This window comes from Phoca vitulina, unplaced genomic scaffold (assembly GCF_004348235.1).
Source record: "Phoca vitulina isolate PV1807 unplaced genomic scaffold, GSC_HSeal_1.0 scaffold23, whole genome shotgun sequence".
NCBI lineage: Eukaryota > Metazoa > Chordata > Mammalia > Carnivora > Phocidae > Phoca > Phoca vitulina.
In genome coordinates, this window is record NW_022589726.1 from 19,617,523 (window position 1) to 19,643,859 (window position 26,337).

A 26,337-nucleotide genomic window follows, 5' to 3' on the forward strand; every position below is an offset into this window, starting at 1 on the left:
CATTTTAGTCAGCGCTGCTAGGAACTTTCCCCTACGTGCCTCCTGGCTCATAGGCACAGGAGTTTCTCTGGGATGTAAAACTGGGAGTAGAATTGCAGGGTCATAGGGGGTGTACATTTTTTTCTTCTTCAAAATTTTTCTAAAAGATTTATTTATTTATTATTTGAGAGAGAGAGAGAGTGGGGAGAGGGGCAGAGGGAGCAGGAAAGAGAGAATCCCAAGCAGACTCCCCACTGAGTGCAGAGCCCGACATGGGGCTCGATCCCACGACCCTGAGATCATAACCTGAGCCAAAACCAAGAGTCCGAGGCCTAACTGACCTCACCACCCAGGCACCCCTGGGTGGGTACATTTTAAATTTTGCTTGATAATGCTGCATTGTTTCCCAAAGCGGTTATGTTGATTAAGCCTCTTCATGCAGAGTTTCAGCAGTCAGTCGGTTGGTCATCCCAGGTGTATGAGTGTCACAGTCTTAGAGCACGAGAGAAACACTGAGTCTGGTTTCCTCATCTTGTGGAGAGAGGAAATTTAGGCCCAGAAGAGTTAAGTGACTGGGCCTAGGTGTGGTCACCATTCGGCGGCAGAGCGTGGACTCAAATCCCAAGCCCCCGGGCTCCCTCCACACCTCTGCCTTGGCTCATTTCTCTCTCTCATCCCTTCCCTTCTCAGGCTGAGGCCCCCAGGTGTAGCCACCACACCCTACCGAGCTATTTCTGGGGTTGGGCCCCCCACTCAGAGCTGACCCAGCCAGGGTCCCCGTGGGCTCCCGAGGATGCGGCTCTTCCGCAGACGCCACATGCACCTACGCCTGGCCATGGTGGGCGGGGCCTTCGTGCTCTTCCTCTTCGTCCTGCACCGGGATGTAAGCAGCTCGGAACAGGCCACCGAGAAACCATGGCTGAAGTCGTTGGTGAGCCAGAAGGATCACGTCCTGGACCTCATGCTGGGGGCCATGAACAACCTTAGAGATTCGATGCCTAAGCTCCAGATCAGGGCTCCAGAGCCCCAGGAGACAGCTGTCTCCACAAACCAGTCCTGCTTGCCTGGGTTCTACACCCCAGCTGAGCTGAAGCCCTTCTGGGAACGGCCACCCCAGGATCCCAATGGCCCCGGGGCAGATGGGAAAGCGTTTCAGAAGGACAAGTGGACCCGCCTGGAGACCCAGGAAAAGGAAGAAGGCTATAAGAAGCACTGCTTCAATGCCTTTGCCAGTGACCGGATCTCCCTGCAGAGGGCCCTGGGGCCGGACACCCGACCCCCTGAGTAAGTAGCCCCCAGAGTCCTGGGGTGAGGCCAGGGCTCAGCCAAAGGTGTGGCTGGTGTGGTCATGGCCATGGGCCAAAGGCCAGGTAAAGAGCTACTGGTGGTTGTGTGATATGGCCAAGGATTTCTGCTAAGCCCTCTCTTCTTTTCCTGACCAGTGCCCTTATCCTCGGGGTTGGTATCATGGTCAGGCCAGAGGCCCAGGGAGACCGTGACAGTAAAATGACCAGTTATGAAATTATAGTTGTGAAGGAGGAGGAGCTCAGGGCCTGGGACCCAGAAGGAGGAGCTCAGGGCCTGGGACCAGGACCTGGCACGAGGGTAACTGGGAGGGACAGCTCCAGACTGCAGACTCGGTGACCTTGCCCTCCGCGGAGGCCTGCCCGAGAGCCTGTGGGACTCTGCCATTGAGCTGTTGAGAAAGGGACATTTCCAGACAGCAGCCCAGATGGTCAGGACTATCCCCATGCCTCCTGGTTTCCCTCTGTGAAGGGCCACAGGACCAGGAATTCATTCCAACCTCCATGTGAAGCCGTTTATACTCACGGTCCTGGGCCGTGAACCAGCCCTTGTGTGTCTGAGCTGTAGCCACCTCACCCCGAGGCTGCCGTGGCTGTGCTCACATTGTCCTCAAGTCAAAGATTTTGTCTTTCCCAGCTCAAGAGTTAGACCCTTTCTGGCTTTTTCTCACAGGCAGCCCCCTTCCTCGAGTTCATGATTCCTTAGGGCTGTGACCCTAGGGTGCCTCAGACTTGGACCAAGTATTAAAGTCCTAGAAGGTGGAGCCACTCGGAGTTATCAGGAGCTCCTCAGCGGGGAGGGGTGCAGGGCAGGAGGGTAGCCAGTGGAGGAAGTTGGGGAGTCTCTTCTGGCGGATCCATAGAAATCTCTCTGACAGCAGAGGGGGAATAAGAAAGGCTGTCAGGGGGCACCTGGGTGGCTCAGTTGGTTAAGTGTCTGCCGTTGGCTCAAGTCATGATCCCAGGGTCCTGGGATCAAGCCCCACGTCGGGCTCTCTGCTCAGCGGGGAGCCTGCTTCTCCCTCTCCCTCTGCCACTCCCCCTGCTCCTTCTCTCTCTCTCTCGTAAGTAAAATAAAATCTTAAAAAAAGAGAGAGAGAAAAAATAGAAAGACTGTCAGGCCACATGATTCCCTGAGGTTTAGGATTCACACTGTCCCACCCCCACCCAAGGGAGAGTGTCAAGAGTGTGGTGGCGTGGCCACATGCCCAGCGTAGCTGGAGTCGATGAAGACACAGAATAGGTCACAGGAAATTGTGTGTGATGGTAGTATCAGGTTACAGAGAATTAATGAGGAAATGGGTTAGAGAAGCACTGTAAATTGTAAAGAAAAGAGCCTTTTTCTCTCCTTGAGTACGGAAATTGTAGTCACTTTTCTCAGATGTCAAATTTGCCCTTTATTACTTCCCCTCGGGGACCTCTGGATTGGATTACACTTTTTACAGTACACACATTACTGAGGAAGAGAGTCAGCCCTGGGAACTCAGGCTGGGGAGCAGACGAGGGAAGTCAGAGGGAGGGCAGGGGAGCCCTCCGCATCACAGCTGGGGCACCGAGCCAGCCGTGGGGCAGACGGGGTTTGCAGTGGGTTTAGCTAGGACCTGTGCAGAGGCCCAGAGTCGGCGGAAGATCAGAGTAAGCCAGGAACAGGGAGCAGCTCCTCCCAACCGCAACGGAGAGCAGAGGATGGTGATGGCAGCCTGTGGACAGGGCCCTCTCACCCCTGGAACTCCCGGGGACCTGGAGAGCTGTATCTGGACCTCCATCCTTCTAGATGTGTCGACCAGAAGTTCCGCCGCTGCCCTCCACTGCCCACCACCAGCGTCATCATCGTGTTTCACAACGAGGCCTGGTCCGCGCTGCTGCGGACCGTGTACAGCGTGCTGCACACCGCCCCCGCCATCCTGCTGAAGGAGGTCATACTGGTGGATGACGCCAGCACCGACGGTGAGGCTGGAGGGGGCCGGGCAGGGGGCCGCTGTCTCCCCTGGTCCTCTGGGAAGGAGGGCAGCATCCTTAACCTCTCTGAACCTCAGTTTCCTCTTCTAAAAATGAAGGCAGTCGACTCCCTCACATGCCGGGCAAGGGATCAGAGATGGGGGATAAAGGCGATAATTCATGCACCACGGAGTACTTAGCATCGAGTAAGAGCTCCATAAGCATTAGTTTCAGTTTATTCTTTGTACGGGAGCAGTGCGCCGTGAGGGTGCGTCGCCAGGCGTTATTTCTGCGTGGTATGCCGAGGGTGGCCCACGGTGGAGGCCAGATGGAAGCAGGGCCTTGAAGCACTCGCGTCTGGGGAGAGAAGAGGTGCTGAAGGGCGTTCCCAGAGGAGAGAATGACATAAGCAGAGTCCTAGAGACACAGGTGTGTTTGTGAGCAGTTGAGAGGTTTGATGTGGATGAAGCTTAGGTTTGGTGTAGGAAATGACACTAAAAAGATGTTGAATTGACATTCGTGCCATGCTAAAAGTATTTATTTAGGACAAAAATGAGAGTCACTGAAGGTGTTTAAGCTGGAGAATGACCTTGTCTTAGAAGGGTGGCAGCTTTGGGGGAGGGTAGGTGTCAGGAAGAGAGGCAGAGGACTCCAACTCCGGAGAGGAAGTTCTTAGAGTCACCTGAGAGTGGGATGATGGGCCAGAATGGGGACAGGGGCCGTGGGACCGATGCATGTAATTCCAGGGAATTCGTGGACCCTACGATAAACAACCCCACCTCGAGGGCTTTCGGACCCTAGAGATGCTTTCAGCAGTGTTCAGTTCTGCAGGGAAAAGGAAAAAACTCAGATCCATGGTCAGAAATCGCCACGGTCCACAGCAGGATAAGATTTCCCACATTTGACCGTTTGATCAGATTAACTGGCTCTCGTTACGCACACACAAAAAGGGGCTGTGTGTGTCCATGCTCTTCTGCCATCCCCTCCTGCCGCCCGGGAGCAGAGGTAGGACCATGAGTATATGTAGACATTTGTTACTGGCCTGGGTGGGAAGAGGCCTCGTGCCAAGCTGGGGAACTTTTTTCTTTCCCACTTTGGAATCCGAAGCCCAGGCACCGATTTCATTCCTGCGTGGCCCATTCAGCAGCCAGGTCCACTCCTGGTCTGGCACACTCTACAAGCTTCTCGAAACAGGCCCTCGAGGCCCATCGGTCCACTGTGCCCCCAACAGGGCATCCCTGTATTGAAAGCCCTGCCCTGCCCCTCGGGGAGCCTGAAGGGGGAGGGAACCTAGGCCGCCCTCCTATGGGGATTTGTGGAATGGATGGGAGGAAAGCAGACACACCTAGAACCCAGAGTGTCAGGAAGTGAACAGGACCCTCAGTGAGCAGGTTCGTCAGGGAGAGAGGAGTGAGCAGGTCATGGTGACCAGTGGCGGAGAGGAGGGGGCGTGCTAGAGGAAGGGAGGGAGGTGAAGAGAAGGAAGGGCGGCCCTGAGGCGGGAAACACATTGTGAAACCTGGGGGAGGAGACATTTGAGGAGCACTTTGGATTAGCTCAAGATTTCCCCCACTTCTATTTCCCCATGCTGCTCAGAATCAGAGTGGCAGGTCCTCTCGTGGCCTCCTAAACTCCTAAGTAATGCAAGTTGGGAATTGTTCAAAGCCTCTGATTTTAGTCGAATTACAACTTCCAGTGTGTATTTCAACAGGTAAAGTTGCTTTACCTATATACGTGTTTTATAATGTAAGAAGTCCTCTCGATAATAACTCTGGGTCCTGGATTTTCCGGGGAAGTTTCCATTTCGCTGTTTCCTTCTGTTTCTGCCCATCGAGAAATTGTGTTAATTTCATCTGCCAGTCTCCTCCTTACACCTGGAAATGGAACGTGGCCAACAGTGAATCTTGATTTAGGTTTGAAAATTCGGCCCTGTGTCCATGTGTTCTATCTGGACCAGTGAATCGTGGAACACTCCCAAAGGGTGTCATACTTGTTTATTTCTCCTTTTATCCTTCCAAATGGATTAATCAAGAAAAATTTCCCAGTTGCAGTTAGATTCAAGGCTGAATAGAACACAGATGGGCATGAAAACAGAATAAAAACAAACAAAACAGGAAAAATGAGTGAGGAAATCCTGCCTACAAGAAGGGCTTTTCTGTTGTTCTTTTCTAGCCTTTTCAGAAGCCAAGGAAGAGTGGGACAGCCCACAAGAGAAGAGTAAACAAAGGCAGGCGTTCACTGATTTGCTTAATAAGTATTTTTTTTTAGTTACCTACCGGGCACCACACCCTGTGCGGGCCCATGGGGCTACAGCAGTGAACAGGCTAGGCAAGGTCTCTATCTTCTTAGAGCTAACTTTTTTAATGAGAAAGACAGAAAATAAATAATTTCAGATAGTAAGTACTCTGAAGAAATTAAATTAGAGGAAAAAGAAAAAGAATGCAGGATGATGGGCTAGTGAATATTCAGGGAGCTCTTGTAACCAAGGTAGCCAGGAAGGGCTACTCTGGCTGGTCTGCTGTAAAGGGAACGGCCAGTGGAAAGGCCCTGAGGCTAGGTGTGTTATTGGAGCAGAAATAAGGCCACAGGGCTGCAGTGAGCAAAGAGACAAGAAGAACACTGGTACAAAGTGAGTTTAAGAGATGAACAAAACTGAGTCCCAAGACCTTTGTAAGCAGTGGTCAGTGTTTGGATTTTTCCTGTGTATGTGTGTGTGGTAAAATATGCATAACATAAAATTTACCATCTTAACCATTTTTAAGTGCACCCTTCAGTGGCATTTAATACCTTCATATTGTTGTGAAATCATCCATCACCAGAACTCCCTCATCTTCCCAAACTGAAACTCTGTACCCTTTAAACAATGACGCCCTCATCCCTCCTTCCCCCAGCCCCTGTCAACCCCCATTCTACTTTTCTGTCTCTATGAATTTGACTAAGTACCTCATATAAGTGGAATTATTCAGTATTTGTCCTTTTGTTTCTGGTTTATTCCCCTTTGCATAATGTCTTCAATGTCCTCCGACTCTTGATTTCAGCTCAGGTCATGATCATAGGGTTGTGGGATCAAGCCCCACATCGGGCTCCCTGCTCAGCAGGAAGTCTGCTTGTCCCTCTTCCTCTGCTTCTCCCCCAACTCGTGCTCTCTCTCTCTCTCTCTAAAATAAATAAATAAATAAAATCTTTAGATTCCACATATGAGTGAAAGCATACAGTATTTGTCTTTCTCTGACTGACTTATTTCACTGTGTTATACCCTCTAGGTCCATCTATGTTGTCACAAATGGCAAGATTTCATTATTTTTCATGGCTGAGCAATATTCTATTGTGTATATACACCACATCTTTATGCATTCATCAATCGATGGACGCTTAGGTTGCTTCCATACGTTGGCTATTATAAATAATGCTGCAATATACACAGGGGTGCATACACCTTTTCAAATTAGAGCTTTTGTTTTCTTCAGGTAAATACCCAGAAATGGAATTAATGGATCATTTGGTACTTCTCTTTTCAGTTTTCTGAGGACCCTCCATACTATTTTCCACAGTGGGCTGCACCAATGTACATTCCCACCAACAGTGCACAGGGTTCCCTTTTCTCCTCATCCTCACCAACACTTATTTCTTGTCTTTTTGATACTCGCCATTCTGACTGGTGTGAGGTGGTATCTCACTGTGGTTTTGATTTGCATTTCCCTGATGATGAGTGATATTGAGCATCTTTTTTTCATGTGTCTGTTGGCCATCTGTGTGTCTTCTTTAGAAAATTGTCTATTCGGGTCCTCTGCCCACTTTTTAATCTGATTATTTGGGTTTTGGTGTTGAGTTATATGAGTTTTTTATATATTTTGGATATTAGCCCTTTATTGGATATATCATTTGCAAATATCGTCTCCCTTTTAGTGGGTTGCCTTTTCATTTTGTTGATGGTTTCCTTACAAAAGCCTTGTGGTTTGTTGTAGTCCCAATTGTTTATTTTTGCTTTTGTTTCCCCTGCTTGGGGAGACGTATCCAGAAAAATATTGCTAAAGTTGATGTCCAAGAAATTACTGCCTGGGTTTTTGTTTGTTTGTTTGTTTGTTTTAGGAATTTTATGGTTTCAGGTCTTACATTTGGGCCTTTAACCCATTTTGATTTTATTTTTATGTATGGTGTAAGAAAGTGGTCCAGTTTCGGAGGATCTGGGTGGCTCAGTCGTTAAGCGTCTGCCTTCAGCTCAGGTCATGATCCCAGGGTCCTGGGATCGAGCCCCGCATCAGGCTCCCTGCTCAGCGGGAAGCCTGCTTCTCCCTCTCCCACTCCCCTTGCTTGTGTTCCCTCTCTCACTGTGTCTCTCTCTATCAAATAAATAAATAAAATCTTAAAAAAAAAAAAAGAAAGAAGGTGGTCCAGTTTCATCCTTTTGCATGTAGCTGTCCAGTTTTCCCAACACCATTTATTGAAGAGACTATATTTTTTTCTGCATTGTATATTTTGCCTCCTTTGTCATAGATTGAGCATATAAGCATGGGTTTATTTCTGGACTGTATTTTGTTCCATTGATCTATGTGTCTGTTTTTGTGCTTTGAACACTATAACTTGCAGTTTGAAATGTGGAATTTTGATATCTCTATCTTTGTTATTCTTTCTCAAGCTTGGTTTGGCTATTTAGGATCTTTTGTGGTTCCATGCAAATTTTAGAATTATTTGTTCTAGTGCTGTGAAAAGTGCTATTGGTATTTTGATAGGGACTGCACTGAATCTGTAGATTGCTTTGGATAGTAAGGACATTTTAACAATATTAATTCTTCCAATCCAAAGCATGGTATATCTTTCCATTTAATTGTGTCATCTGTGATTTCTGTCAACAATGTCTTTTAGTTTTCAGGTCTTTCACCTCTTTGGTTAAATTTATTCCTAGGTGTTTTATTCTTTTTTTCTTTTTTTTTTTAAGATTTATTTATTTATTTGAGAGACAGAGAGAGCATGAGCATCAGTACTGGCTGGTGGACTGACTGTGGTGGGTGAGAAAAGGGAAGAGTCCAGCATGACTCCCAGGTTAAAGCAGCTGGAGCATGCTGGTACCACATCCTGACACGGGGAGACGAGGGGGGGCAGGTTGGCAGGCAATCTGGATCCATGTTGGGCGTGTTAGGTTTGTGGTTCTGTTAGACCCCCAAGTGCAGATGGCAAGGCCAGGAGAAAAGACCTAGGAGCCACCTGCGTATAGATGCTATTTCAAACCATGGGACTGAATAATGCATGTGTGTTCGAGGTCACAGGAGTCTCATAGACTCCAGTCATGAGGAATGGAGCTGGACTGGGGTAGTGGGTTGTTGAACCGGAATTAGGAGGTGAACGTCTGGGGGAACATAAGAAAGTATGGATGGTTCTGCCTGTGTCTCCACACTCAGCTCTGCTATACGCATCTCTGGGGCAGATGTCCAGTGGGTCCAGGGCTGGGGCTCGTGCTCAGAATCCCCAGGTCCAGCCTAACCACCTGAGACTGGAAGGAAGGCGTTGGAGAAGGGCTTTGTAGAGCTTAGCACCCCCTGGGGTTCACAGTTCAGTGCTTCTCAGTCTCTTACCACAAAACCCACTTCCTATGATGCTTTGTCCTTGGGTTATCTCCACCACCATGTACTTCCTCTGAGCACAGTTAAGCGAGTTCTCAGGGGAAACATCAGCCATGCTGAGAAGGTGAGGCTCCTGGTTGGCATTCTTCCCTCCTGTTTCCTGTTAGAGCCAGCACTTGGGGCTGTAGTTGGATTATGAGTCCAGGAGCTTCTTGAGGGCAACACCCGGACCCGGCCCGTCCCTGCCCTGGATAATGTCTGGGCAGTGTGTTAGCACCTGCTTGCGGAGTGCTAGACTGCAGCTGCCACATGAGGCCAATTTTGACTCCTAAACATCAGGGACAATACCCAGATTTCAGAACATTTTAATCTTCATAGAAAAGATTAAGTAAGAAAGTCAGCACGTAAGCACCCAGTTCAATGGCGGGCACATGGTAGGTGCTCAAGTATTAGGGCATAGTGTATGTGTGTGTGTGAGAGAGAGAGAGAGAGGGAGGGAGGGAGGAGGGAGAGAAATCAATCACACACAAAATTAATTGATTTCAGGCCCCACAGTTGTATAACGCTGCATTTGAAGCAAGGCCTAAGCACTGGGCTGATCCCACAGCCCCAAACAGAAAGCTCAAACTCTAGGCCACTCTATTCTACATAGTCGGGAACAGAACCATGGCACAGATAAACCATATAGTGGTGAATAAACCATAAGTAAGATTCAGAATGTGTTTCAAGATGGATTGTTTCAGAAGAGAGCTATTTTTTTTTTTTAAAGATTTTATTTACTTGACAGAGAGAGATAGTGAGAGCAGGAACACAAGCAGGGAGAGTGGGAGAGGGAGAAGCAGGCTCCCCGCGGAGCAGGGAGCCCAATGCGGGGCTCGATCCCAGGACCCTGGGATCATGACCTGAGCCGAAGGCAGACGCTTAACGACTGAGCCACCCAGGCGCCCCAGAAGAGAGCTATTTTTAAAGCCCTGAAGAAAAAAAAATAAAATAAAATAAAGCCCTGAAGATTTCAGAATGAATAGCAGGGTCGTGAAGTAAGCCCCCCACTCTGAAGGAGCTGGAGATCTCAGCGGAGTTATCCTCCCCCAACCCCCAGATTCAGGATGGTTGTGCCCACTGCAGGCTCCCCCAGCCCTGCACGACCTCTGGGGGGGGTCACTGATCACCTACCTGCAATCGCCACTTCCCTGGGCGGCAGGCTCACCCCCTGCGCCTGGCACAGGGCCGACACTTGGTACATTTTTTTGTTAATTTAATTAAAAAGCTGCTCAGTATCTTTTCATCTTCTTAAAGATTTCTCCATGCAGAGGAGTTAATAAAGAGGATTAGAGTATGACTTCTTGCTGCGGGCCCAGCAAGCCAGAAATCAGCATTTATGTGTGCTCTCCCTGTCCGCTCACTCAGAAGAGCCTGGGAGACAGGGAGTCATAGATCCTAAGAAAGGATGGCCACAACCCCCGGGTGTGGAAAAGAGAGGAGGCTGGAATCACAGTTCCAAAAGATGGTGGCTGAGAAGATGCAGAGACCCAGGGGCAGCTGAGAGCCTTTGGCGGATGTTTGTAGTTGATCTGAGACCAAAGAAACACAACTTCGAGGTCCTGGCTCAGAGAGTAGAGGAGGTTCCTAGGTAAACAGGCCCAGGATCGGCCCACAGAGCCAGGCTCCTGGCACGGGGGGTTTGGGGTGGCACGGGGTGCTGGCACACCCAGGGCTTCCTGCTTCCACCTTCTCCCGACCTTTGGTGCCCACGGAATTGCCTCGTTCAGCAGGTGCTCGGGCCGGCAGGAGGCCCGAGAGCACCCAGCCTGGCGCTCACGGTGGGGGTGAGGTGTGCCACCCAGTGGTGAGCTGGCACCAAGGACACTGTCCCTTCCAGACTACTTAAAGGAGCAGCTGGAGCAGTACGTGAAGAAGCTGCAGGTCGTGAGGGTGGTGCGGCAGGAGGAGCGGAAGGGCTTGATCACCGCCCGGCTGCTGGGGGCCAGCGTGGCCCAGGCGGAGGTGCTCACCTTCCTGGATGCCCACTGTGAGTACAAGGGGACCAGCCTGGCACCCAGGAGGCCTGAGGGTGGTCCGAGCCCCTGCCCCGCTCTCCGGCGGAACGAAGAGCCAGGGCATCACCAAGGCCCCTGCTGCTCTGGGATTAAAGGTGGCTTGGGACCCACTTTAGCTAGCTTCTCGTGCCCTCTTCTCATCCCAATCCCAAGGATGTGCTCTGGAGCCCCAGACTCCCCTCTGTCTTCCTTGCTTGCTCTGTACCTCATTCTGAGCTCAGCCCCTCAAAGAGGCCTCCTGTCACCACTGGGAACTAGTTTGTATGGAGCTTTCCCATAGGGCCACGTGGAGCCAAAAAGACCTCCTCTTTGCCCCAAAACCCAAACACCTCCCCACCGTTGTCTGGAAAGAAATTGTTCCCTGAAAGCGGTGATACGTATTAGGGAAAGCTCTAGACTCGGAGTCAGGAGACCTGGGTTTGCCTTCTGGCTCTGCCAGTAACTGAGCCTTAGTTTCCCCATTTGTAAAGTGGGAATGAGGATACCAACCTTACTTACCAACAGAATTACTACTCCAAGGGCCAAATAAAGTAATCTATATAGTTCACTGAAAATCTCAAAGGGCTAGTCTAGCGAAGGGGATTATTATTCCACAACTGGAGCTGAAGCTTGAGGTGCGGTCTCCCTGGAAGAGGGGACACCCCCTTCTGAAGTCCACACTTGGGTGGGGAGGGCTGATTCAGTGGATAGGCTGGAAACCCTGAAAGGTCACCCATCCAGGTTCTTCCCTGTGCTTTGGATCATTTGAGTTGACCATTTGAGTTACTCCCCTGAGACTTCCATTCTTCCCTTCAAAGTTACCTCCACCTTTTGGTTGGGTGAGCGGGGTGGGTAGGAGGGTCTCAGGAGATCTCTCTATGCGTTCTACAACTGTGGCAGCTCGTCTGTATTTCTCTAACACTAGGGAATGTGGGGAAGGTTCTCTTGTCCTGCTGAGTCTCCCTCTTGGTGTGGGGCCTGGGCTCAGCTGTGGCACGACCCTGACTGCTGTCTCCTGGACCCGGCCTGCAGGTGAGTGCTTCCACGGCTGGCTGGAGCCCCTCCTGGCTCGCATTGCTGAGGAAGAGACGGCGGTGGTAAGCCCAGACATCGTCACCATCGACCTGAACACTTTTGAGTTCTCCAAGCCCGTCCAGAGGGGCAGAGTCCACAGCCGTGGCAACTTTGACTGGAGCCTGACCTTTGGCTGGGAGACTCTCCCCGCCCATGAGAAGCAGAGGCGCAAGGATGAGACCTACCCCATCAAGTAAGGCCCATAGCCTGCTGAGCCCCACGCTGGCTTCCAGGGACCCAGGCCATCTTAGATCCACATTTATCAGGCACGCCACGAAACACTTGATATAGTTTCGTTACTCCTCATCCCCTCCGAGGTGGATGCTAGGATTAGCCTGTTTTACAGGGGAGAACACAGCCTCCTAGGGATGAGCAGTCGGCCTCAGATGATGTGGCTAGCACCTGGTGGAATAAGGATCCAAAGCTCACACCCCTAACCACAGCCCTGCACTGCCTCCCACTATGACCGGCTGCTCTTCTTCACCACTTACTGTGTGCCAGGCACTGACTGAGGGCTTTATGTAGTTTGTCTTTTTATTCCTCCCCACACGTGGAAGACCATGACAGGTGTGTGCAGAGGTGCCGAGAGATGGGGGGTAGAGGCCACTGTTAAATCGCCCTTATAATAGGGGGCCTTGTACTCCCAGGTCAGTGTCTTTGAAAGGACTGAAAACATATTGAAGGCAACTAGACATGTGTTCTGCTGTTTGCAGTTTGTTACAGGTACCCTGAACTTCTCCGGTAGAGGGCCAGACAGCAAGTCGTTTGGGTTCTGCCAGCTACATACAGTCTGTTGCATATTCTTCCTTGTTGGTTTGTTTTGGTTTAACCACCGTTTGAAAGTGTAAAAATCATTCTTTGCCCAGCACCTTATGAAGTCAGGCCAGCTTTGGCCCGTAGGCCTTTGTGGGCCCACCCCTGAGCTAAAGGGCAGATACTTGAAAGTTTACCCACTGTTTAATGCCCAGCTGGGTCAGCCCCTCATTCACCCACCCTGTCCTTCCCTCTCCAGATTGCCCATTGGCGCTGTCAGAAACCACAAGTTTATTTTATTTTATTTATTTTTTAAGTAGGCTCTGCACCCAACATGGGGCTTGAATTCACGACCTGAGACCAAGGGTCGTGTGCTCTGCTGACTGAGCCAGCCAGGCACCCCCACAAGTTTATTTTAACAGATGTCTCAGCCAACCTGAGTTGGGGAGTGACTTTTAGAGAATCCTCTGGTTTTGGATGGTCTGTGCCATTGTTTTTCCATACTGGCCAGGAAACTTAACTGAATATGCATCAGGGATGGAGGCAGCAGAGGTTGGGGATCCAGTGAGCAGAGAGGTAAGAGGGAAGGCTTGAAAGGAGGAGGGTTGGACTTCCTCCCCCACCACAGGCCCAGGTCCTAAGAAATGCCGCCCAGAGCCTCAGTAGAGTGGACCCCGTGGGTGCCACAGGGAGGAATTCCATGGATCCTGAACAGCCAGCTTGCTCTGTCTCCATTAAAAGGAGGAAAAGGAGAAACCGAAGAGGGGAAAAAAGAAAAGAGAAGACAGGAGAGAGAAAAGAGATTGGAAGTCCCTGTTGACCCTCTGCTTGTTTCATAGATGTCTTTTGTTTGGTGTGCACAGCAACAAAGCCCCCCTCCCCCAAACTGGGGGCCAGGCACACAGTGGCACAGTCAGGGCCAGGGCACCTGGCCCCTGCCCATCACTGCTGTCCCCTGCTCCAATGTGCGAGGACCATGCAACTAGAAGACAAAGCTCCAGTGTTTGAAGAATGGATTTGCTCCCTGGTATAAGCGCCCTGGCCATATGCATGGCTTCTCCCAGGCATTTTGCATGGTACCCCACCAGGAGGCCTGTGGGGAGTACCCTCCCATCCTCCGCTCTCAAAGCCAGCAGGTGCCTAAGAGGAGAGGTAAAGGACCCAGGAAGTACAGGGTGTTGCCTGAGGTGCGTTGGGTGTGGGTCTGCAGTGAAGTCCCCAGGTAGGGTTTATCCTCAGAGGTAATTGGTCAGTGCCTTCTTGGTCAGAGAGCCCTCTCAAGGCCAAGAAATAGGCCCAGATCAGGGACACCCTCAAGAAGAAGCAGATTAGCTCCAAAGTGCTCATCTGAAGTCCCAGGGCTCTCTGAGCCTTTCCAGGACTTATTTGGGGTAGGGGTGGGGGGCCTTAGAATGCCTGGGAGAGGCCAGAACCAGGGACAGAAAGCCTGCCTGAGCATGAGAGTCTTCTGAGTGAAATTCCTTCCAGAAAGTGGCTCTGGGAGCCAACTCCTGCTTGGAAGCGACGAGCGCAGCCACAGGGTAATGCCAAGGTCAGGTTCCTTGACCAGTCAGTCCGGTGAATGCTGACTGAGCCCTTGCTGTGTGTAAAGCACCTTGACAGGTTCTGGATTTACAGAGAAGGTTTCAGTCTGCGCTTGAGCATAGCACCCGGAGCCACCCACCGAGGGCAGCAAAGCCCTATCCAAGCCAGGCTGGCCAGGCGCAGACGCCCACAGCTAATGATTCTTTATAGGCTCCTGCCGCTGTCTTCCTCGGGCTCCGACCCCGCCCTCAACCCTTAGCCCAGGCTCTGTTATGAGCAACGTGGTACGTGAATTCTAGGAATGAGACTTTTTTTTTGCCGATTTCGCTTACAGTGGATCTGCGCCTCCCTGCCTTTGTCTGAAAGCCAGAAGCTCCTTGGAACATCCCAATGCTCCCATTAGTCCAAACTGAGCTGAATTTCACCTCACTTCCTCCTCTGTTTCCAGGAGCACCCCTTCCTCAGTTTCCTCCGCTCAAAGCAGCTGGTGGCTTTCCCCAAAACTAAAATTTCTCCTGCAGCAGGACTAGGCCCTCCTAACACCATGGCTCTCTAGTCCCTGACTAGGACCAGGGATTCTGAAATAGAATGGGGTCCACCCAGGTCATAATATTCATTCGTTCATGGTTTGAATCCCCTTTCTGAAGACGGATTCACACAGTTTCTGATAACTGAGTATCTACAATGCTCTAGGAACTTTGCTGCCAAAAAGCAAACGATGGCGCCTCTCCCGTCGGCTGCTAGACCGAGCTCTCGGCCAACGAGAGCTTTCTCAGCTGCGTGACTAACGTGCCGCATGGGTCCTGGTGGCCCGTGTTTGACATTTCCTGCTTGGAACGAACGAATGGGTGCCTTTTCAAAGAGAGTGATGATAATGACATCTCTCCTTGACCTGGTCCCAGAAGGTGGGAAGAACACAATAAAGCTCCGTACATGTTTGCTGAGTGCATAAGTTAGTGGAAGAGGGAAAGAAGAAAGAAGGCAGGGGGCGGGGGGGGTAACGGAGGTGGTGGGTGGTAGCCTAGCACCAAGTCCACAGCTTTCCACACCAGGCTTCTGCTCGTTTTTCCCCCTCCAGAGATGCACATGCTTCTCCCTCTGTCTCTCCAGATCCCCGACGTTTGCCGGCGGCCTGTTCTCCATCTCCAAGTCCTACTTTGAGCACATCGGTACCTATGATAATCAGATGGAGATCTGGGGAGGGGAGAACGTGGAAATGTCCTTCCGGGTGAGAGTGAAGAGGGCTTCGTGGGGGGAGCTGCCGCGGCCCAGGGGACAGACTGAGCCCCTGTCTCTCAGGCCGTGGCAGCCTCGGGGATATTACAGCTGGAACTGGACTTAAAGGGTGTTTGTTTCCCATCCTGGAGGCACCTCTCCTCTGCTCCCCCCACCCCCGTCCGTGGCAGGAGGGCTTTGAGAATCAGATTGGACAACTCGGAACAAATTCCTGAGCAGAACTCCTCAGAGGGACGGGATTTTAGTGGTAAAGGAACCAGACATCTGGGGCCTGGTGACGTGTTTCGTGAGGTCTGTGGGAAGAGTGTTAGGGTGAAGGTGGAGCAGGTCAGTTGGCAGTCACTGTCCTTTCTCAGGAAAAGCTGGGTTTCCCCTTGCAGGTTAGAGGACACAGGCCCTGGTGGCCTTTGAAGTTTTCCTACCCTCTGCTCAGCAAGCCCTGCATCACTGAAGATGGTGGCCCAAACTCTGGTGGACCCCACAACTCTGAGGGATTCCAGGAATAAGGCAAATCGGGATTAGGTTAGGAAGAAAGAATTTCCTCTCGAGGAAGTCCGCACAAATCCCCACACTAAGGGGAGAGGTCATTAGCAAGCGGATGAGCTCGTGTATGAAGTCACCTCTCACAGGGCCTGGGACATATGAAGCATGTCCACTGATGCCTCTGTTACTACGACTATGATTGTGTATTTCTGTTGCTACTCTACTAAAATGAAGAACAACATCTACTAATATAAAACCTAAAAAAGAGAGGACCCAGGTGGGAGGGATGTCTTAAACCGGCCCACTGGCACAGAGAAGGGTCACCAGGTCAGTCCCCATAACTCCCAGGGTTCTGATTCTAGGCTCATCCATGAGCCTCTGACCTCCGTTCAGTCTCTCTCCTGGGAAGCTAATGTGCTAAAGGTTCAAGTGACTACCCCAGCCCACCTGGAAATTGACTATTCTTGCTATAATTGATGCACCAATGCTCCAATTGGATCACAAGTGTATCTTGATTTGAGGGAGCTTGAGTTCCCAGTAACACCTGGGTGAGTTGATAAAATCACATTTCCAGGTCAACAAGCCAAGTGACTGGAGCTCAGTGTAGGTAAACAGACACAAAGTTAGCCAACCGTCTTTTCCCTAAAGTGGGCCCTGACAACCCTCAGGACCCTGCAAATCTACATTTGCGTAAATCTGAGTTGAACTAACATCATAGAGCTAGGGATTGCATAGTCGTGGCCTAGGAAGAATCCTGGTCCATGTCCTTCTTTCTAGGAGAGAGAGCAGCATTTCCCTATGTTCTTAGACCTGGGACCCTAGCACCCTGGGACTAGAACAGAGCTGCTGGGGCAGGGGGGGTGGGGATGACAGTGACCCACGACCCCCCTGAAGGCCCTATCTTGTGTCCTCTTGTGGCAGGTGTGGCAGTGTGGGGGCCAGCTGGAGATCATCCCCTGCTCGGTGGTAGGCCACGTGTTCCGTACCAAGAGCCCTCACACCTTCCCCAAGGGCATCAGTGTCATTGCTCGCAACCAAGTGCGCCTGGCTGAGGTCTGGATGGATGGCTACAAGGAGATTTTCTATCGGAGAAATATGCAGGCAGCGAAGATGGCCCTAGAGGTGAGAGGAAATGGCACTCGGGAAGGGTTTTGGTGAAGAGAAGGGCAGCATCCCATACCCTAGTCAAGGGCTTAATGGTAGAGGCCCGCCCATCTCTACCCCCTGGTGCCTCCCTTTACCCCCCAGACCCTGTGAGCTGGAGCCCAGGGAGGTCAGAGTTTGAAGGCTAGCGATGAGGAGAGGAGCTTTTGTTGTCCCCGCCTGGGGAGTCCTGGCATGTTTTAGGAGGGGAGGGAGAATGGACTTGAAGAACCTCTTACAGGGCTTTGCTCTGAGAGGCTCAGAATTGAGGTCTGGGAGAAAACTGACAGGGAAATCACAGGGGATGCAGGAGGGAGGAGGCTGTGGGCGGGGGTCCCAAAGCCAAAGCAGGGGTAGGAGGGCGGTTAAATGTGGGGCTAAGCCAGTAGCCCAACAGGTTCTGAGCAGAAGACCCATTCTTGGAGAAAGTGGCCCCAGAAACTCTGGGCTACTTCAACCGTACAAACAGGGTAAGGCCGGTGGGACTGACCTTTTGGGGGCTGGCTTGGTTGACAGAAATCCTTCGGGGACATTTCGGAACGACTGAAGCTGAAGGAACAACTACACTGTCACAACTTTTCCTGGTTCCTGAACAACATCTACCCAGAGATGTTTGTTCCCGACCTGAAGCCCACCTTCTATGGAGCTGTAAGTCTCACAAGCCAGCTTGCCCCCCCGTCATCACAAGAACCCCCCAGAGGAGTTCAGAACCGCTTACCCCACCCAGGGATGTCAAACAAGAGTCGATTTTTACTCTCTCCACTCCTTTATCCAAAGGAGGACTGAAAGGCCACTGTGGGGCTTCTAGAGATAACCAAAACCTCGTAAGGGGGAAACAGTCCATAAGCAGTGGTTCTCATTCACCTGCATCAGAATCACCTGGAAGGCATGTTAAAACACAGATTGCTGGTTCAGTCGGAATGGAACGGGGCCTGAGAATTTGCATTTCTAGCAAGTCCTCAGGTGAGGCCAACGGTCGGGGGATCACACTTGGAGAATCGTTGCTCATGAGGAAATTCCTGTGTGCTGAGGGCTTTTCCCAGAGACCTGGCAGCCTGGGAGGTTCCCCAGCCTGCCTGTGCCCAGCCTCTGGGCTCAGCACCTCACTGTGCTGTTAGGTCCAGGCGTCTGGGTTAATGAGCAGAGGAGAAATCCAGCCATGCAGATTTATCCCAATCGAGCCCCACACCACAAACCACACCATTCCTAACTGTGCCATCCTGCTTCCCCTCTCTGCTCACCATTCTGCAGATCCGGAATCTCGGCATCAATCAGTGTCTGGATGTGGGTGAGAACAACCACGGGGGGAAGCCCCTCATCATGTACACCTGCCACGGCCTGGGTGGCAACCAGGTACCCAGCCCCCCCATACTGGTCAGGCCCCAGAGAAGCCTGCTTCTGGAACAACTCCTCTCTTCACAGCCTCTTTCTCCACTCAGTATAGTCCTTTCCCGGGGCGCCTGGGCGGCTCAGTTGCTTAAGGGTCCAACTCTTGGTTTCGGCTCAGGTCGTGATCTCAGGGCCATGGGATTGAGCCCCGCATCAGGCTCTGTGGGGAGTCTGCTTGGGATTCTCTCTCTCCCTCTGCCCCTCCCCCTGCTCGCACTCTCTCTCTCTCTAAATAAATTTTAAAAATCTTAAAAAAAAAAAGTCCTTTCCTGAGGACTAGGGTCAGGAAATCCAGGGAGAGGAAGAGATAGCACCCCTGCCCTCAGAAAGCTCCCAGTCTGAGGGAGAAGACATGGCACAGACAGACAAGGTCTGGTGTGAAGTAGGCACATCTGGGGGGCACTGGGCATCAGTGGCAGGGGCTAGGGAGGGGGCAGGAGGAGGTGACCGTTAATCAGGAAGGCTTCCTGGAGGGGGCCAGCTGCTGAATGAGGTTTTAGAGGAACTTTGGAAACTTTTTGAGCACTTGCTCTCACCCACACCCAGCTTCACCGCCTCCCCTGCCCAGAAGCCACCGCGCTGCCTCTGTCACCAGCAGTGACCCCAAAACAACCATCTACTGACATGTCACAGTTACCTGGCATGCTGGGAATGTGCCCCATGCTTTACGGTGCCCCAGCTCTTCCCTGAGGACTAACTAGTGACCTCCCTGACCCCAGTCCCTCAGCCTGCCCTGAATGCCCAGCGTTTGGTAAGGAAGAGGCACTTGACACAGAGCTGAAGCAAGGAAAGGAGTGGCGTGGGACACTGAACAGGCTGCCAACCTGTGCGATCAAGACAAGGTCATTATCAAGCCATGTCCTCTGCCACTGGCCCACACGATGATTTTAGGCGGTACATTGGTGAACATTTTTTGTTTTAAACAAAGAAACTAGCATATCAAGCACATGATTTCACAGATAATGCATAGAATGAAGCTAAGTTAAATTTTGAATGATTTTCAAGAAAAAATACTGGGGTGCCTGGGTGGCTCAGTCAGTTAAGCGTCTGCCTTTGGCTCAGGTCATGATCCCGGGGTCCTGGGATCGAGCCCTGTGGCCGGGGGGGTGGGGGGGGGTCCCTGCTCAGCGGGGAGCCTGCTTCTGCCACTCGCCCTGCTTGTGCACTCTCTCCCTCTGTGTCAAATAAGTAAAATCTTTTAAAAAAATAAAAAAAAATACATATTAAGTAACCATTATTCCAGTAAAACCTAGATACAGTAAGAATCCTAAAGGTAGCACATGACTTACTGAGGTCTTGGTGCCCCCTCACTTGTTCCCCAAGAAGGTCAACTCTGGCTGGAATCTTAGGGCAGTTGGCTCTGGAAGGCAGGGGGCAAACTCTCCACCTCCTCTTGCCTCGCCTTCTAGTACTTTGAGTACACGACCCAGAGGGACCTTCGCCACAACATCGCAAAGCAGCTGTGTCTACACGCCAGTGCTGACACTCTGGGCCTGAGGAACTGTCACTTCACTGGCAAAAACAGCCAAGTCCCCAAGGATGAGGAATGGGAATTGACCCAGGTGAGTGAGCTGCCCAGAGAGCTCAGAATCAAGAACCTGCGGCCACAGCCGCCCCCTCCTCCTCCTTTTCTGCATCTTTGGCCATGTGGCAGATGGAGACAATGTAGAAAGTATGGAGAAAGTGGGCTTGGTCCCGGGCAGGGTTCTCGGGGCGTAAGTGATGTCTGGTGAGGTCTGGCTCCGGCTGATACAAAGTTGAGGTTGGGAGTTATGGTCCACGGCCATCGCCGTCATGGCTCAAGTATTTTCAGGCTGAACCCAAGTAGATGAAGGTGAAGATTCACCCATGGTTCCTGCCTGCCCTGCGTGTGCCAGGTGCAAATCTCGTACGCATGTACACTGAGTGCGGTTAATCTTTCAGAGGCTCTTCCCAAGGAGGGAGTGCCCCCACGGGTAGAGATGAGCCAGCTAAAGTTCAGCAAGTTTGTGACTGGCCCAAGCCCCATCACTAGTAAATGGCAGACCTGGGATTCAGACCTCGATCATTCTGACTTAAAAGCCTGGGTTCTTTCTAGTACACCACACTGCCTCAGGATATAGAATGTAACTTCTATAATACTGGACCCAAACTAGCACTACCCATGGGCCTCCACACCCCGCCCTACCCCAATCTTCAAGGAAGATCGGGGCCATAAGGAAGGGAAGAGTGTAAATATGATCGAAGGCAGAAAGTGGGAGTGTGCAGCAGGGGCCTTTGCGTCTGGCCATCCAGAGGAGGGGTCCCTGAAAGCATTAGCCCCATGGTCCTGCCTTCCTCTATTCTAGCTGCTCAGGCTAAAGGCAGAAGTGGGAAATTGACAGTGGGCCCAGGTGGAAACTCAGGAATGCATCCTATCAGGATATTTGGCATCCAAAGAAAGAAATTTAGAAGTGTCCTCTTTGTGCCTTGTTGTATTGCCTTTGCTTTCTACTTACTGTTCCCCATCTCATGCCCCCTAGTAGCACCATTAGAGATCTGAAGCCCAGGTTGACCTTTTACCATGTCATCTTTTAGGACCAGCTAATCAGGAACTCAGGATCTGGTACCTGCCTGACGTCTGAGGACAAAAAGCCAGCCATGGCCTCCTGCAATCCCAGTGATCCCCACCAGCAATGGCTCTTCAACTAAGCCTCGATCACTCCCATGGGAGTTCCCATGGGGAACCAAGCCTCTCAGGAAATAGGATTTTGAGGAACCTGATATTTGAGAACCTGATTATCAGCTTCTCTGTAGGCCTTAAAGATGGATTTCTAAACCCAGTGGATATCAAAGCAGGATCTTCCTACTTTTGCAACAGAGAGCCCATTTTCCTTCCCCCATGCTGATGAAAGAGACCGTTGGAACATATGATACTTGGCCTGGAGCTTGCCTCCTGTCCTTGAAACAGACTTCCAAGCAGAGAAGGCAGCCTGGGTAGGGCCCAAGGCAGCAAGGCTGAATTCAAGAAAAGTCCTTGTGCAGCCACGTCCCGAGTCCCTGGTCGTGTGGAGCATCCACAGAACTAGTGAAGTAGTACCTTCGAACAGAGAGACTAGAGGTCTGTAAGAGTCTCCCTGGTAATATTGCCCGAAGTTTCTAGAGCCAATTAGTTTATAGAAAGCACCCCAACAGAAATCCTTTATCTTCTTTCATCTGCACAGTAACCCTGTGAGAAAGGCCGGGAACCACCAGGCCCATTTTACAGATAAGAAAGCAGAGGCAGAGAGAGAAAGGGGCTTGTGTGTAGTCCCACAGCTAGTGGATAGCGGGAGCCAAGACAGACTTGATTTCGAATGCTGAGCCAGAGCTCCTTCCACCACACCACGAGAACACTAGACACCTCGCCATCAGCCTTCGCATTCTCTCTTCCCTCCGTGCTGATCACTTCGGGCTGGCTGGCCTCCACAGAGCCTGGAACAGTGGAGCCAGGTAGCCACGAGGGAGACCACAGTTGGGGATCCTGGGATGTCAGTGCTGAAAGCAAGCTCATGCAGCCAGTGAGTCTCAGGTCTCAGTCCCAGAAGCCTTTTTCCAATGCCCCATATATAACGTAGATGAAAAGCTGACTGGCAGTGGGCGAAGTTGAGGGCAGGTGAGGACAATGCCCAACAGCCCTTGAACTTCTAAAGGTCTGTGAGCACCATTCGAAACTGTTCTTTCAGCCCAACCCTATCGTTTTCGTATTGTGAACCTGAGGCCAGATGACTAATTTGTCCAACACCACACGGCAAGGTATTGGCAACCTGAGACCAGAACCCGGATAAGACTATCAAGAGCCCAGGGCAGTCTGAGGAAGCGGGGACCGTGTGGAGAATGGAGCGTGACTGCAGAAATGGCCTCGTCTGCTGTACCCGCATGGAGTCCCCGTGTGGAGCAGGCCCGACACGCGTGTCAGCTCTTCTCCAAGCAAGTTGGACCTCACCACGCCTGGCCACTTTGCCTGAAAGAGAGAGCCCAGCTGCCTAGAGGAGTCACATTCCTTCCAGAAGGGCTTCTGACTTTTGGTAGCAGGCCGTCATCTCGGGCATCACCACATGAGGGCGCCCTAGGACCACAGCTGTCTCTCCCTGCCCAACTCCACACTGCAGGAGGTCTCCTAAATTCCTTGAGAGCTTTCACGACCCTGTAGGGGAAACATTCCGAGGTAGCCCAGCCAGAGGGAGAGGAGAGAGTGGCCAGGATATGGCCAGGGGTGGGGAAAGGAAAAATTCTTTGCTGGAAAGAGAATTGGACTTGAGATCCCAATGAAAATAAAGGTCTTATGGCTTTGGTAAAGGAGACTTGCCTTTGGTTCCTCCTACCCCCACATTGTCCCTTAGCTGATCCGTTGGCAAATCCGTTGATTCGGGCTGTGGAGAGCCCCACGCATCTGAAAAGTTCTGTCACATCATTGTCTCTTGTCCCCAGACATCCTCTGGCCCCCGATCTAGCCCACATACTGTGTGTCAAGCCCATGTAGATATGAGGAGATGTAAGATGAGACTCTTGCCCCATGGAACTCACTCTCGCTGGGGAAGCAGATGGAAGCAAGTCAGGACAAGCCTGGAGGTGTTCAGAGCTGTGCTAGGTGACGGGGAACGATTCCTTCCATCTAGGGAAATCGGGGAAGGCCTCACAAAGATGGTAACATTTGACCTTCGGCCTCAAGGATGAGTCCTGAGGGGCAATCTCACACAAGCACTGATCTAGAGTGAGAAAAGTCACAGAGAACAAAGCTACAAGTAGTTCTGAGAAGCCCAGGGGACATCGGGGCGAAGGAGCAGTGGATGCAGAAGCGGGAGGGCTGGGGCCACATTATGACTTTCATGGGACCTAGGTCCTTTTGTGTTCACGAAAAATTTCTTAAATTATGTTTTACAACTGCATTGGTATAAAGATGAATATTGGCTGATGGTATTCATTATATTTCTTCTGATTTTTAAAGAGACTAAAACTGTGGGGCCCTAGGCACTGGGCCTGCTGTGCCCACTGGGTAAGTCAAGCCTGTAGAACAGTGGGTTGGGGCCCAGCTGAGAAGGCTTTGAAGGCCATGCTAATGTGGGTAAACCAGAGGGAGCCGTAGTTCCTAACTCTAGTCCTAGTCCTATTCTTGGTTGCACTAAACATCCAAATGTTTATCAGGTGTTGATTGTTTGCCACTTATCGCGATATCCCTCCTACTCTCTATGGCATCACTCAACAGCTCTCCAGCCCGATCTTAGGATATATGCCCAACCACGGTGCCCTGTTGTGGTGCCAAGTTTCCTCACCCCTACCCAAAAACAGCACAACGTCTCCTGGGGGCAGTCAGCTAAGAGTGACTCACAGGGAGCAAGAGGTGCAGCAGAAGAGAGAAAACCACATACCACACCTAGAGAGTAGGCCCAGATTTGGGGGTGAAGGGAGGACTAGGGAAGGTAGGTGGTCAAGAAGAGGGAGAGGGCACGGATGGGGTGGTATAAGGCTTCATGGCCTCCCTTTAGCTGAGGTTGGTCTCACCCTAACCCAATATCTACACTATTACTTAAAATTCACCCCTCTGACCATTCTCAGAGTTAACCTAAAACCTTAAAACCTTGCCTACATCTTGCTTAAAACCTTGACACTACCCCTTTGCTACTATCTCCTGGCTCCAGAAGCCTCTCACCTTGGCATTGAATGGCTGGTCCCTCCTAGGGATCTACTTCCCACCTGAAGAGGATTGGCACCATTGCCCAAAATAGCTTATGTCCCAGAAGATATTCTTATTTTTAATTACAAAAGTAATGCTTTGGAGAAGCCAAATAATACAGAACAATATGAATTTAAAAAGTGAAATCGATCCTCACAATGCCTCCATACCTATTGATTCATTCTCTAGAAGTAATAACTTCTGTGTAGAAACGCTTCCATCCCCTTTTTCTATGAATATACAAATAGACACATACCCAGGACCATATCATCTGTGATTTGATGTCTTCATTTAATATCTCAAGGACATCTTTTCCTATCAGTTCATTTAAGTCTAACTCATTCTTTTTAAAAGCTGGAGAGTAGTCCATAATACGGTTAAACCCAGTTTCTTTAGCCTTTCCCTGCTGATGAATACTTGGGTTTTTCTCAAATTTTGCGGCAACTTGGTGACAAACTGCATAACCCACATCCTCGGACATTTATTTTTGTGCCTGTATTTATTTCAAAAGGATGCATTCCTAGATTTAGAATTGCTGAGTCAGAAGAAACGCAGTGCTTCAAAATGTAAACCCAAACCACTGTCTAGGTCTAACCCTAAGAGTGAGAATAGAAGAGTCAGCCCAGCAGGGGAGATGAGGCTGGTATTTATGCAAATACAGACTGGGCTCCTCTGAGCTAGGCCAAGGGTGCAGAGGTGGATGGGACATTGGCCCTGCCCTTAGAGGCTCACTTTGGAGTATGTGATGTGGAGGGGTGACCTTTAGGTGGCCCTAAAGCCTCCTCTTGGGCTCCTTGTCCTGGGGCGAGACCTGTCTCCTTAACTCCAGAACAAACAGGGAGTTGGGGGGAGGATGACCCAAGAGGCCCTGGTTCCCCAGCCAAGCCCAGCCCCCTTCGCCACTTACTTCTGTTAGAATGCCAGGGGTGGGACTGGAAAGGGGACCCTCCAGGTGACCTGAGCGCCATAATGTGTTTGCCCTGAACACCTCAGTGACGGAAAGTACAGGACTTCCAACAGCCTTTTCCAGGCTTCTGCACCTGCAGGCACGAAACTTGAATTCTAGGGGCGCCTGGGTGGCTCAGTCGGTTAAGCATCTGACTCCTGATTTCGGCTCAGGTCATGATCTCAGGGTCATAACATCAAGTCTCATGTCAGGCTCCGAGCTCAACCAGAGTCTGCTTGAGATTCTCTCTCTCTCTCTCTCTCTCTTCCTCTGCCCCTCCCCCTGCTCATGTTCTTTCTCTCTCTCTAAAGTAAATAAATAAAATCATTTGAAGGAAGGAAGGAAGGAAAAGGAAAAGGAAAGGAGAAAGAAGGAAAGAAACTTGAATTCTGGAAAGCATCTAGGCCACAAAGACCCCCAGGTGAACCAGGTGACTTTCCTGCCTCCCTCCAGGCTTCCTGGCTTCTCTCTGCCTAAACCACAGCTCCACTAATAAAGGTCCTCCCTCTGGAGCCTCCCAACCCAAAATCCTCTGCCCACCACAGGGCACCCTGCACCTCCTTCCTTCCTCCCCTCCTGACTTTGATGGGCAGGGCCTTTCCTCTTCTGCAGGACAGGCCTGTTCCTCACCTGCTCCCTCTGCCCTCCATGCTCACAACCCTCAGACTATCTCCCTATCCTGGGAGACCCCCTTCTAACCTGCCTCACATTCTCCTTCTCTGGGCACTCTCCATCTGAGTCTCCCCAAACCCGTTTCTTAGTACCTTTCTCCACCAGAATGCTCTCCACTGTATCTACTCTGCTTTGGCTCCCTGCATTTACACCTCTGTCTGCGTCCTGGGGGCATGTCCCACTTCCCTGCTTGGGCAGGGGGAGCTTGCTGGCTCTTCTTTTTGCTAAGCACTCTTCCCTCCTCCACACCTCCCCCTTGCCTCCACCTCTGCACGCACAGAATGGATCTCTGCACTTTGAGTGCCACAGAGGACAGAAAGGCAGTGACAGACCAGGAGGGGAGCCCCCTGAGGGCCAGGCCGGTCTGGTCCCCACTCTGATTTCTGAAAAAGAGCTTATTGGCTGCTTTTCAACTGAAGGCAGATGATTAATTCAGCCCTAACCCAACCTTGTTCTGTCTTTGAACAACAAATTAGTTTACTTGCAAATCAATCTTTTCATTTGTATTTCCATGTCACCTGGGATTTTCCCCGCCTTCCATCGGCAGCCCTGCCAGCTGGTGGCAAGAAGGTCAGCAAAGCCGCTGATAAGAGGAATATAAAGAGGGCTT

At 51.1% G+C, this 26,337-nt stretch overlaps 1 protein-coding gene across 1 annotated transcript in view; it reads left to right on the top strand.

The window, feature by feature from the left end:
• Nucleotides 1-22,905, top strand: part of GALNT6 (polypeptide N-acetylgalactosaminyltransferase 6) — a 33,135-nt gene extending 10,230 nt beyond the window's left edge. Inside the window, exons 4-13 of the mRNA XM_032421058.1 lie at nucleotides 670-1,263; nucleotides 3,058-3,230; nucleotides 10,659-10,808; nucleotides 11,848-12,082; nucleotides 15,298-15,415; nucleotides 16,828-17,028; nucleotides 17,566-17,697; nucleotides 18,301-18,402; nucleotides 19,848-20,000; nucleotides 20,995-22,905. Coding sequence (XP_032276949.1) covers nucleotides 773-1,263; nucleotides 3,058-3,230; nucleotides 10,659-10,808; nucleotides 11,848-12,082; nucleotides 15,298-15,415; nucleotides 16,828-17,028; nucleotides 17,566-17,697; nucleotides 18,301-18,402; nucleotides 19,848-20,000; nucleotides 20,995-21,108 — 1,869 coding nt within the window. The 5' untranslated portion in view covers nucleotides 670-772 and the 3' untranslated portion in view covers nucleotides 21,109-22,905. The remainder of the gene's footprint in view (nucleotides 1-669; nucleotides 1,264-3,057; nucleotides 3,231-10,658; nucleotides 10,809-11,847; nucleotides 12,083-15,297; nucleotides 15,416-16,827; nucleotides 17,029-17,565; nucleotides 17,698-18,300; nucleotides 18,403-19,847; nucleotides 20,001-20,994) is intronic.
• Nucleotides 22,906-26,337: the final 3,432 nt, after the last annotated feature.